At 38.4% G+C, this 14,018-nt stretch overlaps 1 protein-coding gene across 1 annotated transcript in view; it reads left to right on the top strand.

The window, feature by feature from the left end:
• Window positions 1-13,551, top strand: part of Txndc8 (thioredoxin domain containing 8) — a 30,034-nt gene extending 16,483 nt beyond the window's left edge. The window contains exon 4 of the mRNA XM_023562426.2: window positions 13,489-13,551. Within this exon, the coding sequence (XP_023418194.2) occupies window positions 13,489-13,551 (63 nt within the window). The remainder of the gene's footprint in view (window positions 1-13,488) is intronic.
• The last annotated feature ends 467 nt before the right edge of the window (window positions 13,552-14,018 follow it).

Genomic DNA, 14,018 nt, shown 5'->3' on the forward strand with positions numbered 1-14,018 from the left:
ATCAAAGGTTTCTCTTCCTTTTCTGGGTTCCTCCATTCTTCCATCCATGTTTTCTTGGGAGGGGCTTAGTATTTCTTTTATTAATCTTTTTATATCTTGCCTCACTTGGATTAGAATTTCAGTTTTAAGTTCATCTATGAAGTCACAAGGTATTTCTTCATGTCTGCTGATGTTGTGGCTAATATTGCATGATTACTGCACTGGCTCTCTTCTGTATTTACCTCTCCTGGGCTTATTTTCCCAGGGTCAGTGGCTGGATTTTTTTTTTTATTTCTATCTCTTGTCATGTTTCTAGTTTCTTTCAGACAGGTGTGTTGTGAAGCTCCCTGGCCCTCTCCTTATTGCTTATGGTTTTTCTGAAGCAGGCTGACTCAGGTTTTGCTGCCCTCTCCAATTTGCTATTATCTGAGGTGCATACAGAGACAATGCAGGCTAGCCTCTAGTCTCTGAGTCAGTCAACCCACAAGTGCCTTCAGCATCTTAGCCTGTGCTTTGCAGACATCACAGGATTGGGACAGTTTCGGCACTGGCTATTGGGTCACAATCAGGGGCGTGGCTCAGCCCAAGCAGATCCCACCAATCCTTTCTGGGCCAGGGGTGGCTGACTGATGCCACCAGGGTGCTGAGCTCTGCCCCACTCCAAGATGTCCTACAGCCAGCGACACCCACCAGGGACCCAATCTCCAGCACTCACTGGGAATCAATGTAGTTCTCCACCTTGGCTCCACTCTACACTGCACCACGTCCTCCTGCTAATGTCCCGGAACTTAACCAATTGCTGTTATCATTGATTGTGGCTTCTGCGCAACCTTGAATTGCCCAACTCTGCGCAGACCTGTCTCAGTGAGCGCATCAGGCTCCACCCCTCCACTCACATTTTTCCTTCCTCTTCCTATTTTTCTTTTCACTTCAGTTTCCTCCTGGGGTCATGAGAATCCCTCTCCATTTATCCGGCCCTCTCCATGTTGTCAAATTCCAGCATCTGAGCTGTTTTTCCCAGAGAGACTTTCCCCCCAGCTACCTATCAAGCTGCCATCTTCATGTCTAAAGCTTTCAATCTAAAATCAGGAACAAATCAAGGATTTCCACTGTCTCCATTCTTATTCAACATAGTGCTGGAAACTAGCCAGAGCAATTAGACAAGAGAAAGAAATAAAATGAATAACAATAAGAAAAGAAGTTAAATTATCATTATTTGTAGATGACATGGAAGACCTCAAAAACTCCACTAAAAAATTACTAGATTTGGGGCTGGGGATTTAGCTCAGCGGCATAAGCGCCTGCTTTGCAAGCAGGCAGTCGTGAGTTCGATCCCTAATACTGAAAGAAACGAAAAAGACAAAAAAAAAAAAAAAATACTAGATTTAATAAGCAAATTCAGTAGTGTAGCTGGATGCAAAGTCAACAATCAAAAATTAATAGCTTTCTGTACATAAATAACAAACTCACTGAAAGAAAAATTAGGAAAACAATACCTTTCATAATAACATACAAAAATGAAATATCTAGGAATCAATCTAACAAAGGATGTAAAAGAACTCTACATTGAAAATTATAGTACTCTGAAAAAGAAGATTGAAGAGGATATTAGAAAAATGGAAAGATATCCTTTGCTTTTGAGGAGGAAGAATATAGTGAAAATGGCCATACTTTCAAAACTGTTATACAGATTTCATGCAATTACAATCCAAATTCCAGCAACATATCTCACAGAATCGAGGGAAGCAATCCTAAAATTCAATGAAACTAGAAGAAACTTAGAATAGTGAAGGAAATTCTGAGCAACAAAGGCAAGGCAGGGGGCATCACAACCCCTGACTTGAACTTATACTATAAAACTACTATGATAAAAACAACATAGTACTGACCAAAAAAAACAACAAACAAACAAACAAAAAAAGGTCTAACGAGCAATGGAACAGATTAGAAGATGCAGAAACAACACCAGACCTACTCCATGCAGCCACCTTATCCTTGACAATGGTGCCAAACACATTCACTGGAAGAAAGATGGCCTCTTTAATAAATGGTGCTGGAAAAACTGGCTCTGCACGTGCCAAAGATTAAAATTGAACCCACCTCTGTCACCATGTCCTAAACTAAATTCGAAATGAATCAAAACTCTAAATATTAAAACAGAAACATTAAATCTGCTGGGAGACAGAATAAGTAAAACTCTTGAAGACACTGGTATAGACAAAAAGAAGCTATGAATAAAATCTTGATCACACAGGAACTATAACAAAAAATCAACAACTGGAATCTCATCATATTAAAAACTTTTGCACAGCAAGAAAAACCATCAACAGAGTGAAGAGACAACTGACAATGTGGAGAAAATTGTTTGCCAGCTTTTTCTCAGACAAAAGATTACTATCAAGAACATAGAAAGGACTCACAAATATCAGCCCTCCCAAATTTAAAGTCCCAATTCAAAAATGGGCATCTGAGATAGATACAGACTTCTCAGATGAAGAAATACAAACAGCAAATAAATGTATGAAAAAAGTGCTCATCCTCACTTGTCATTTGTGAGATGCAAATTAAAACAACACTGAGATTCCACATCATCCCTGTAAGAATGGCTATTATCAAGAAATCAACCAATTATAAATGCTGGAGAGGAGGAGAAAAAGGAAGCCTTCTCTACTGTTGCAGGAAGTGTAAACTGGTGCAACCAATATGCAAATAAACGTGGAGGTTCCTCAAAAAGCTAATATTAGAGGTCCCATTAGACCTAGCTATCCTCCTACTGGGTATCTTCTCAGAAGTGATATATGTGCGCCAATGCTTATAGCATTACAGTGATAGATATGCACCCACGTTTATAGCCGCACAATTTGTAATAGCTGGAAACAACCCAAATGCCCAACAATTGAGGAATGGATTTTTTTAAAATGCAGTCTTTTACACAATTGAGTACTACTCAGCCATAAAGAAGGATAAACTGGAGACTTCTGTAGGTAAATAGATGCAACTCAAGAGCATAGTCATAAGTGAAATAAACCAGATGCACATGTGCAAACATCTTATTATCTCCCTAATGTGAGAAGCTGAAAGAGTAAATAAGATCCAAAATGACAATGGATATTGTGAAATGAGAAGAAACTGTTCAAAAGAAAACAGAAACTGGGCTGGGTGAAGGAGAAAAAAAGGAAGGGAAAGGCAAAAAATTCATATATACAGGACAATTAATACTACTAATTTCTCTGTTTATTGAAAAGTTTGCACTAATATTGTTTGAACAATTAAACATCTGTATTTTGGCTGGGGATTTAGCTCAGTGGCTCCAGTGCTTGCCTGATAAGTGCAAGATCATGAGTTCGATTCCCAGTAAAAATGTATCTATCTTGTACTCCGAGTAACTAATTTAAAGATAACAATACACAATGCATTAGCCATTCTTACATTCCTATTACCTAATTTGGAAATTTTGTTTTATTTTTCTCCTTAAAATAAAAAAAGAACAAACTACACTTTATGAAAGGCCACTAAAGCTCTCTGAATAAGCTTTCATCCTAAGGTAAATTACCTTGGCCTTATCTGAGAAATTATCAGCCTAGTGATAGTCAACCTGTTCAGTGCTCTGTTAGACAGAGAGAATCTTTGGGAACAGCAGGCTCTCACATGGTCTCTAGGGTTCTGGAAAGTCACGATCTCTAAAAGGAGTGACCACATAAGCAGCTGATCCATAAGCAGAGATTAACTAGAGGGGGCAAGATGAACTAATTGAGATGAAGAGAAAGTTGCAGCAACTATTTAGCAACCTTTAATATCCTTATTAAAGATACCATCTTGGCTTTGGCAGCTAAAATTCTCCCATATATCTCTTCTCCAAGGCAAGCATAGGGTCAAATCTTCCTGTACTTAAATGTTGGTATTTGTATGTTATGAATTTTTACATTAATTTTAGTACTTTTATTTAATGCCTTGATTACTGAGTTTTGGGCACCCCTTAAGTGTTTCACCCAGTCATGTTCATTTCCTCTGAATTTCCATTTGTTAAAATATAGCGCCTTTGCTTTCAGTGAGCCACAAGAAGGACTTCAAGGATTCAAGTTTACTCAGAATTAAGTTTTATTAGAGCAAAGAGCACGGTGAAAAAATATGCATTGGTGACAGGAAAAAGATAGGCATCCGTGGCATCCAGAAAGGTAAAACATAGGCTTCTTATATCCTTTCTTGTCTGAAGACATATGGGAATGTACTGTCATTCTCTAGGAATAAATCTAGGTAAATGTATGGAACGACTTGGCCCAAGAACACTCCTTTGAAATCAGAGACTGAAGTATTTACCACAGTGAGGGATGCTTGTCTCAAACACATATCTTGTTACACAATCACTGCTATATAACCAACAACAGCAATGAAACATCAGGACCTTAACAAAAAAAATCAGGTGCACATTGTGCATCATCAATATGTATCTTTATGTAAAACAGCCTGCAAACCAACGTGGCATGATGCACCACCCAGGGGTACAACCAAGTCGTCAGTCACCACCACTACAGTTGGAGAAGCGCATACCTGAAGCTGATGAATGGTCATTCAGGTTTCTTCTGAAGATATGCAAAGATTCAAATAAAAAGAAAGGAAGAAAATGAAAGAGAGAAAGAAAGGAAGGAAGGAAGGAAGGAAGGAAGGAAGGAAGGAAGGAAGGAAGGAAGGAAAGAGAGAAAGAAAGAAAGAAACAGAAAAGAGAACGAGAAGACATACAAGGAATAAACAACCAAACTTTTTGCGTTACCTCTTTTCTCCCATGGAGTCGTGCAGATCATCAAAATTTCACCTTATTATAGATAGTCTTGGTGTGAAATTGTGCTCATGAAGAACATGTCTAGACCAATGTCAACAGACTTCCTAGAAGGTTCTTGAGGCCTAACTTTCTAGATGATCTACTTGTGATAGAATTTGGGGCTGTAGTGAGAATATTTACTGACCACGTGAAGGAGGTATTGCTGCTTTGCACAACAGTCAAGACTCAAAAGTGGGAAAGGGAGGAGGGCCTTCAAGCCCCATCTGCAAAAGCCAGGCCTCGGATCCACTTGCCGAAGCTGCCCAGTGAGAGGCTGAGACAGCCTCTGAGCAGAGCCTCCCGGCACAGGAGGAGGATACACATGAGCTTGTTCCTTCATCGAGGAATAATTCTCCAAATTGTAACACATATTCTCGCCCTCCAGATTTGTGGAAAAGTAAGAGAAGGTACATAAGAAACAGGAATGTTTTCCTAGTACTGAGCATTGAGGCAAATTTTCCTGTGTAAATATGAAAAACCGTGCATGCGCCAGCGGAGAAAAATAATTGTAAAGCTGTGCTCATCGCCGAGAAGTTCCATCCCACATTTCCAGTAACAGGCAGAATGACGTCTTCTCTCGTCAGAGTTCACACTGTTCTTACTCACTGTTCTTCCTCAGCACTGCAGTGAAGATGAATCCCCACATCAGACGCGCGTCCCCTTATCTCCAGCGGAGAGCCACACTGTCCTGAGAACCCAGCCCTCTAGCCACTTCGTGTTTCTCCTCAACGACTGCAGTTGATGGCACAGAATAAGAGTTAGCATCAGAAACAGGAAAAAAGTTGTCCACTTTCAACACTCATTCGGTATAGTTGTTGAAATTCTAGAGACAGCAATTATGCAAAAGAAAAATAAGATACAACTAGGCAAGGTAGTCAAATCAGCCCTGTTTGCAAGTGATAAAGTCCTATATTTAGATGATCCTATAGACTACCACAAAAGACTTTCAGAGCTGATAAATGAATTCAGCAATGTAGAGGGATATAAAATTAACATTTAAAAATCAGTAACTTTACATAAATAATATGCCAGGTGATTAAAAAAAATCAGGCAAACAATTACATTCATAATTGCTTTAACTAAAATAAAATACAGTACCTAGGAATCAGTCTAACTGAGAAAGTGAAAGGCTTCTACAGACAAAGTTTCAGAACACTGAAAAAGAAATTGAAGGTGACATCAGAAAACATAAAGACCTCCTATGTTTATGGGTCAACAAAATTAATATCATCACAATGACCATACTACCAACAGTTATCTACAGTTTCAGTGCCAATCTCTTCAAAATACCAACAACATTCTTCAGAGAATTAGAACAAAAAAATTCTAAAATGTAGAAGACTCAAAACAGCCAAACATAATTCTGAGGAAAAAGAGCAAGGCTGAGGCAGCACAACCCTAAATTTCAAATTATATGACAAAACCATAGTAACAAAAACAGCACAGTAATGGCACAAAAATAGACAATGGAACAGAATAGAGGACACAGAAATAAACACCCAACTACAGCCATGTGATTCTGGACCAAGGAGCCAAAAACCCACTTTAGGGTCAGACATGTAGCTCAGCTACATCCTTTCGGATTTAAAACCTGAAAATTTGAAACTTTTAAATGAAAACATAGGAGAAACACTTGAAGCCATACCATAGGAAAAGACTTACTGAGTAGGACTTTAGGCACAGGGAATAATAGGAAGAATCAACAAATACAATTCAAATTTAAAAGTTTCTACATAGCAAGGGAAATAACTAACTGAGCCTAAGAAATGGGAGAAAATCATCACCAGATATTCTTACATTGAAGGATTAATATCTAGGATATACAAGGGACTCATAAAACAACACCAAAAAAAAAGTCAAATTGCCTGATTAATAAATGAACAAAAGAATTGAATAGATGTTTCTCATAAGAAGTATAAATGTCCAGTAAGAATATGAAATAATGTTCACCACTTTAGCCACTAAGGAAATGTGTATTAAAGCTATAATGATTGGTGTGGTAGTGCATGCATGTAATCCCAGCACTTAGAAGGTTGAGGCAGGAGGATTGTTGCAATTTTGAGGCCACCCTGGACTATGTAGTGAGTTCAAAGCCAGCCTGGGATACTTTGCCAGATGCCATCTCAACAAATCAAAACAATATAGTAAATTAAATAAAGCTACACTGTGATTCCATCGCATTCATAAGAATAGCTATCACCAAGAATATAAAAACCAATAAATGCTGGTGGAGATGTAAAGAAAAAGGAAGCCTTCTACACTGCTGGTAGGATGTAAGATAGTACAGCCATGATGAGGTTCCTCAAAAAAATTAAAAGTAGACCTAACGCATGACTCAGCTATACTCCTTGGTGTGTACCTGAAGGGATTAAAGCGAGCTTTCTCTAGAGATACCAGTATACCCATGTTCACGGGGGTATCATCACAGTAGCCGAGATATGGAACCCCAGATGCCCATCAGCAGAGGAATAGATGAAAGAAAAGTGAAATATATACACAGTGGAGTGTTATCCAAACTTAAGAACAAAATTTTGTCTTTTGCAAGAAAACGGTCTAAAGATCATTGTGTTGAATGAAATGATCCAGACTCAGAGAGACAAGCATGCAACGTTCTTCCTAACATGTGGAATCTTAAAACCTAAACAAGATTGTAGAGGAGAGACATTGTCAGACAAGAGGCAGGAAATAAGCGTGAGGAAACCAGGTGTAAGGCTCAGTAATGAGGATATCAGGATGATTAAAATATACTACATACATTGAAACCTCCACCCCAAAAGTGTGAAACTACTTAGGAGAGCAGGGTGAGGAGGTTATAAGGCATGAAAATGCTCAAAACATATTATGTGCATGCAAAAATCTGCCAGAACAGAACCCATTAATCTGTATACCAATAAGAAGCGGAGGCTGGGGCTTTAGCTCAGCGGCGTAAATGCCTGCTTGGTAAATGTGGGATCACAAATTCAATCCCTGGCACGAAAAGTGGAAAAAGCAACTCTACATCAACTGATGAATGAAAATACAAAATATGATCTATCTATACATGACATCCATGGATTATTACTGTACAGGGCAATAAAAAGAGTAAACTACACCTGCTACAATTTCCAAGAACCTTGGGGGGGGGGGGAGTTGACAAACTACAGCTTAAAGGCCCAGTTCAACCCTCTACCTATTTTTGTAAATAAACTTTCCCTGGAACAAGCCAGGACCACTTGTCCAGACATTGCCTGTGGCAGCTTTCATACTACAGTAGTAAATTTCAGTAGCCTGTGATGCTTTAAATAGGCATTATGACTGTGCCCATGAAATTTGTTGACCCTTAACAAAAGAAAGAAAGGCACTTTTGTCATTAATTATGTTACCAGTGTTCAACAATCCGGTGTATCACCAGTGTTTCTAATTTAGCTATGGGAAAATGCAGTAAATTCATATTTTGCTGCTACCTCCCTATTAGAACAAGTGGAGATGACCAGTGTAAGAAACATAATTGCTAGATTGCCATTATCAGATCTTTCCTTGAATCTGAATACATGTATTCAAGGTGGCTTGTTGCTATGATTTAATTCCTCTGCTGAAAACCAAACTTCTTGCATTTGCAAGGGTTGCTTTGGGTGTTGTTTTAAAACTTACATCATGTTGCAAATAGTTGGAAAGAAATGAGTGCGGTGAAGTCAGAGAAAGCAGCCGACACAGAATAACTAATTACGATTGCTCAGCTCTCTGTAGAAGGAGAAAGTCCTTTTAAAACCTCTTATTAAAGCTCCCATTTCCAGTTTCTCCAAACCATCTTATGCCTCAGTAAACTCTTCTTTAGAAAGAAAGAAAATCCTGAATTATGAAAGTGTACTGCATGTACAAACATTTGTGCAAACATCCCCAAAATGTCACAGGCTGGTTAGTGCTTTTGTGTTGCTTTAATATTGTCACTGACACTGATGCTTCAGGGTATGCTGTTGCTGGTAGCTAAGTGATACACTCACTGATACACTCAGTTCGGGCCATACAGTGTTTACTCAGCCAAAACTGCATATCGACTGACCAATGTATTTTATTACAATTATTCTAAGTGTGCATCATTAGTCAAACTCTGAAGTCTAATTTTTACATTCAAAAGTACATTTGTTGGGAGGGGACCGCGGTCTCCAGTCCTGTTTCCTTTGCCAGGAACAGTAACAGATTTTTTGTAGGTTACTGAATGTCTTTGGCATACAAAAACAAAAACAAAAAAAAAAAACCCTTGCCTTTTGTTGAACCTGAATGATGGGTAAATGGGAGTAAGCGATTTTATCTATTTTTTCATGTATTTGAAAATGTCCACATTAAAAGGTTTTTTTGTAAACAAAAGGAAAAAATTTTAAAAGGCTTTTAAAAAGTAAAGCCTGATTATCAGGTTTGGCCGGTTTTTTATTCATGAACATCCTCCCCCCTGTCATTAGTATCATGTTGGGACTGGAGCTTATAATTTTCATTCATAGTCATTGCTAGGGTGGCACCAGTGCATAAAAGATGAAGGCATACAGATGGGAAAATTCAGATCTCCCCCTTGATGCTCCCTAGTGGGCCCTGCGGCTCAGGTTCACCGGAGTCTCAGGTTAAGCAAGAAAACACCAGAGGCAGGGTATATACTCAAGCTGTGCTGCTGCATGACTGGCCCTCGTATCTGGATTTGACCAACGACAGTCAAAATATTTCATTTTTGTTGAATATGTAAAATTTTTCCCTTGTCATTATTCCCTAACCAATATACTGCATAATTATGTATGTAGCATTTACTTTTTAAAGTTAATTTTATTGATACACTTTAAATATGTGTAACAATCACACATATCATAAGAAATTTGTACCTGTACCTAATATATCTTCATTCTTCTTTTTTTCTCTAATTCCCCCCCCCCTTCCTTTCAACCCTTCTCCCCCTACTTCTTTTTAGTTTTTTATTATTTATTTATTTATTGAGGCAGGATCTTGCTAAGTAGCCCAGACTGGCCTCAAACTCAAGGCAAGTGTCCTGTTTCAGTGGCCCAAAAAAATATTGGTCTATTTTTGTTTTTGGTTTTGAAACAGGGTCTCACTTTGTTGTTCAGGCCAGCCTCTAAATCATGGCAGTCCTCCTGCCTCAGCCTCCTTAGCACCACCATGCCCTTCTTTTCCTCTCCTTATTTAAAAAGCTTTGCTTCTGTTTTTTGCCTTACATTTTCTGTTTTTTAACTTATTTTGCATTAGATATAATCAGTAAATAGAGATGATTTAAAGTATACAAGGGTATTTGCATAGATTACAGATTAAGGTGTATATGAAACAAACAAATTTGCATAGATTATATGCAAATATCAACCCATTTTATCTAAGGGACTTCAATATCAGTGTACAGTATGTTGTTAACCATGGAAGCTCCTGGAGCCAACCCCCTCAGATGTCTAGGGATAAATCTGTTTCTTCAAAAAAAGTCAATTTGTGAAATATGCTTTTATGAGTAGTTTTTCTTCATGCATTAACTTCGTTTATTAAGCTCCCATGTATGGAAAGCCTTGTGCTAAATAGGAAGGCACAAATATAACATTTGGCTTTGGTAAACTAGACAAAAAATCAGACGAGCAATACCTAATTCCTGAAATTTAATACTACCCAGTCTCGAACTCATACTTCAGTGTTGAGAAATTAATATGCCACAACTCACACCTAATCCATTAACAGAGCACCTACTCTGTATAAGGTTTTAAACTAGACACTAAACACATGGGAGAAAAATTAGGCACAGTCTCTATCCCTAGTCTAACAAGGCAGACTGATAACAAAATAGATTGTTGCAAGAGGGGACATAAAAGGAGTAAATATGTGTTGGGTACATGTATCAACTTCTTGTGATGAATGTAATTACTGTGCACTGCAAACATGTACTAATAACAAGAAAATTTTAAAAATGAATTAATGGTAGAATATACAGCATTCTATAGAATCACAAATAAATGGTTCAAGGAAGATTTCATGAGTTAAAACCAAATCGTCATGCAGCATGGGAAAGATTGTTAAGTGAAAAGAGATAAGAAGCAGAGAGCCATAAAATAGCATGAGTGTGTGTCCAGAATTATTGAAATAATAATACAATCATATAAAATTATCACTGGCATATGAACACCTGAGAATTTTTGACAGTTTTGCTCACAATAACTGCAGCTCAAAATAGTCACTCACTAAATACAGAGCTTTTTTTAAAAAAAGCACAGGTTGAGTATCTCTAATCAGAGATCCCAAACCTGAGATGCTCCAGAATCCGAAACTTTTGAGTGTCAACACGATACCACAAGTCTGCTGGTTCAACATGATGCACTGTTTTAATTACAAGTTACTAAACAAAATCACCTTAAGGCCATGTATGTAAGGTGTGTATGAAACATAAATAAATTTCATGCTTAGACTTGGGTCCTACTGCCAAGATACTGATTTGAGTATGCAAATATTCCAAAATATGTCCCTTGTAGGAAGAATTAGGACTGCTTTATCTTATTTCAGATAAGGGACTCTCGTGCTGCATTTATTAAATCAACAAATAAAGGCAACTCCACAGTGACCAGAATGTTCCCAGCACACTGTTTGTCATAGCCAAAGTTGCTAAATTGGATTATATCCATGCGATGAAATACTGAAAAATATATGTATTGCTGCTCCACAGATGAATCTATGAATGTAATGCTAAGTGAAAGATACCAGGCATGTAAACATTCATACTATAGGATTTTATTTGTAAAAGTTCATGAACAGGCAAAGCCAATTTATGTGAAGAATTAATAATAGTTTGCCTTTGGGCACAGGTAAAGGGGATGGGGAGGAGGAAGAGTTCTCTAAGTATATCTTGATCTAGACATGATTACATAGTGTACTTTCTTTGAAATAATTCTCCAAATTGTTAACTTAGAATTCATGTAGTTTTCTGAATCTGGATGCATTTATTTGACATGGCTTTAGTCCCCTTGTTCAGTAGACAGTGCCCTGAAATATACTGGCTGTATCTAGGAGACAGAAGGGCCACACCCCACTGTAACCAAGCTTCTTAACACCCTCACAGCTTCTGGTTGCCCTCGATGGTTATCCAGATGGCTGAGCACAGCCAGGTCATAGCCTCAGAGCCATAGAAATGCCCCTCCCCGGAGCCCTCCCAAAGGTATTCCCTTCCATTTTAAACACATTCTACCTTGAGAAGCTGTTTCCTCCAAGAAGAAGAGAAGAACATTTTCAGAGACCCCACACACACACCCTCTCTGACTTCACAGGGCACTTTGCAGTAGGAAAGAGGCTAAGATAAGAATATGTAATGAGATTGGTAAAGGTTATTGGCATAAGGATCACAAAATACCTTCTTACAGACCCCTTGGAATGTAGGCTGCGATCTAGAATCACGCAGTGGTGATCATGGGAACAGATGTGGCCTCTTACCCTTTCCTTGCTAGTGCCCCTCTCCTGCTCAGGTGGTTTTCACCTCTACCTCCTCTTATGTCACGCTGTTCTTGCCACAGAAAAGCAGAGGATGGAAACCTGGGAGGATCCCTAAAGAGAAGGCACAAAACAAGGTTAGGCGGAGGAAGTTCCTCTAAAAACCGTGTTATGACATTCCCTTCCCGCCTAAGAGCAGCTGTCATCTCATGATTAGGAAAAAGAATGTTTTCAGATCCTCTCTGGCATTTTCTGCCCTAGGCCAAAGCCACTAGAGTTATTTATAGAGCAGTGGTTAAAACCAGGCAACCCAGATCAATCATAAAATTCTGCACTCACACATAGGTAACTCTATTCTCAAGATTTAAAAGAGCAATTTGCTGTTATAGAAGTGGATTCGAGGTCAAGCTGGTAAGTGAAATGGGGTCAAGATGGAGTCCAAGCTTGGGGTTTTACAGTCAAGGAATAAATGGAATAACAGGACACAGGCAGAAGCAGAATCACTAGATGTGGGGATTGTTGCTTCTCTGCAACGCAGGGATGTTTGCTCTAGACCTTTCTAACTCCTGCTTGACAGCAGTAATACCATTCCTGACTGCCTTCAACTCTTCACCCAACTTCAGCCTCAGTTTACCCACACACTGCCTTCTCTCCAGTCACCCACTGCATTCAGCACTAACGGGACAATGAGTAGTAAGGGGCTTGGTATTCATATTCCAATGAATGTAAGAGGCTTATTTAAAGATGCACCACAATTTCACATAGTACTGTAAAGTGCTTCCCCCCTACTATAAAATGCAGCTTGATTCAGTGGTGTAAAAATTTGAAGAAAAAAAGATATTTCTTAGAATCCATTTTACAACTCTTACTAGGGCAGAAGTCAGGGAATGTGATGTTACAAGCAATTCAATTCCAGAAGATTGTGTATATGAATTAAAAAGCCCTCAATACCATCTATAAAAGCTCTGAGAAGTTTCAATAACTAGGTTTCATTTCCAGCACTACTGTACATTTTAGGTTTTAGACTAGAGTAGTATCTTGGAATTTTACAAAGACCTGCCAAAATATCAGCATAAGCAATTTTGGAAAGAAGACAAGTATTTCACATGATGAATTTAGTACATTTAATTTGTATTTATATTTAAAGTGAGACTATGAAGATGAGGAGAATTAATTTTACAATCAAGAATAAAGCCCCTCAGTGCCTCAATACCTGCACAATACTTGACTCAATAAATACTTTTACCTTTGTGTGTCTGAAACAGATTTATGAATTTTGTGGAGCTGATCCTAAAAAATTGGAAGCAAAGATTCAAGAACTAATGTAAGCTGCTCTCCAAAACAAAATACAGTTGAGACATTTTCAGAGGCAAAAACAAATGTGTTTGTGTTTTTCTTTGCAGCAAATAATGTAATGTTCTGTCAACCCATCTCCTAATGCTCTTCTAGGGGAGTATCACAGGGTAATCTCACTGCAACATTGCTTAAAATTATTGCAATATCAGAATTGTGTCATTTCCACTCTCAGAACTGCCCTTTGCAGTTTGATCTGAGCACATTCCTTGGGCAATGTTTTCGTGACCTTCGAAACAGCAAATCCAGCCCAGATAAATAAGAGTAGGGTACAGGGTTTTCCAAAGATTGCCGCAGATGCAGTCTTCACAGTGATCAAGGAACAGATGAATCCTCCTTGCTCTCGTACACCCCAAATATATAAAGGTTTCTCACTCGCTGAGCTCTCCTTGATGGCACAGCTTCTTTCACATTGCATCAGCTTCTGTTTGAACTGTGTCAC

The sequence above is a fragment of the Cavia porcellus genome, unplaced genomic scaffold (genome assembly GCF_034190915.1).
Source record: "Cavia porcellus strain 051 isolate PalLab524CR breed Dunkin Hartley unplaced genomic scaffold, mCavPor4.1 scaffold_1, whole genome shotgun sequence".
In the NCBI taxonomy this organism is placed as follows: Eukaryota; Metazoa; Chordata; class Mammalia; order Rodentia; family Caviidae; genus Cavia; species Cavia porcellus.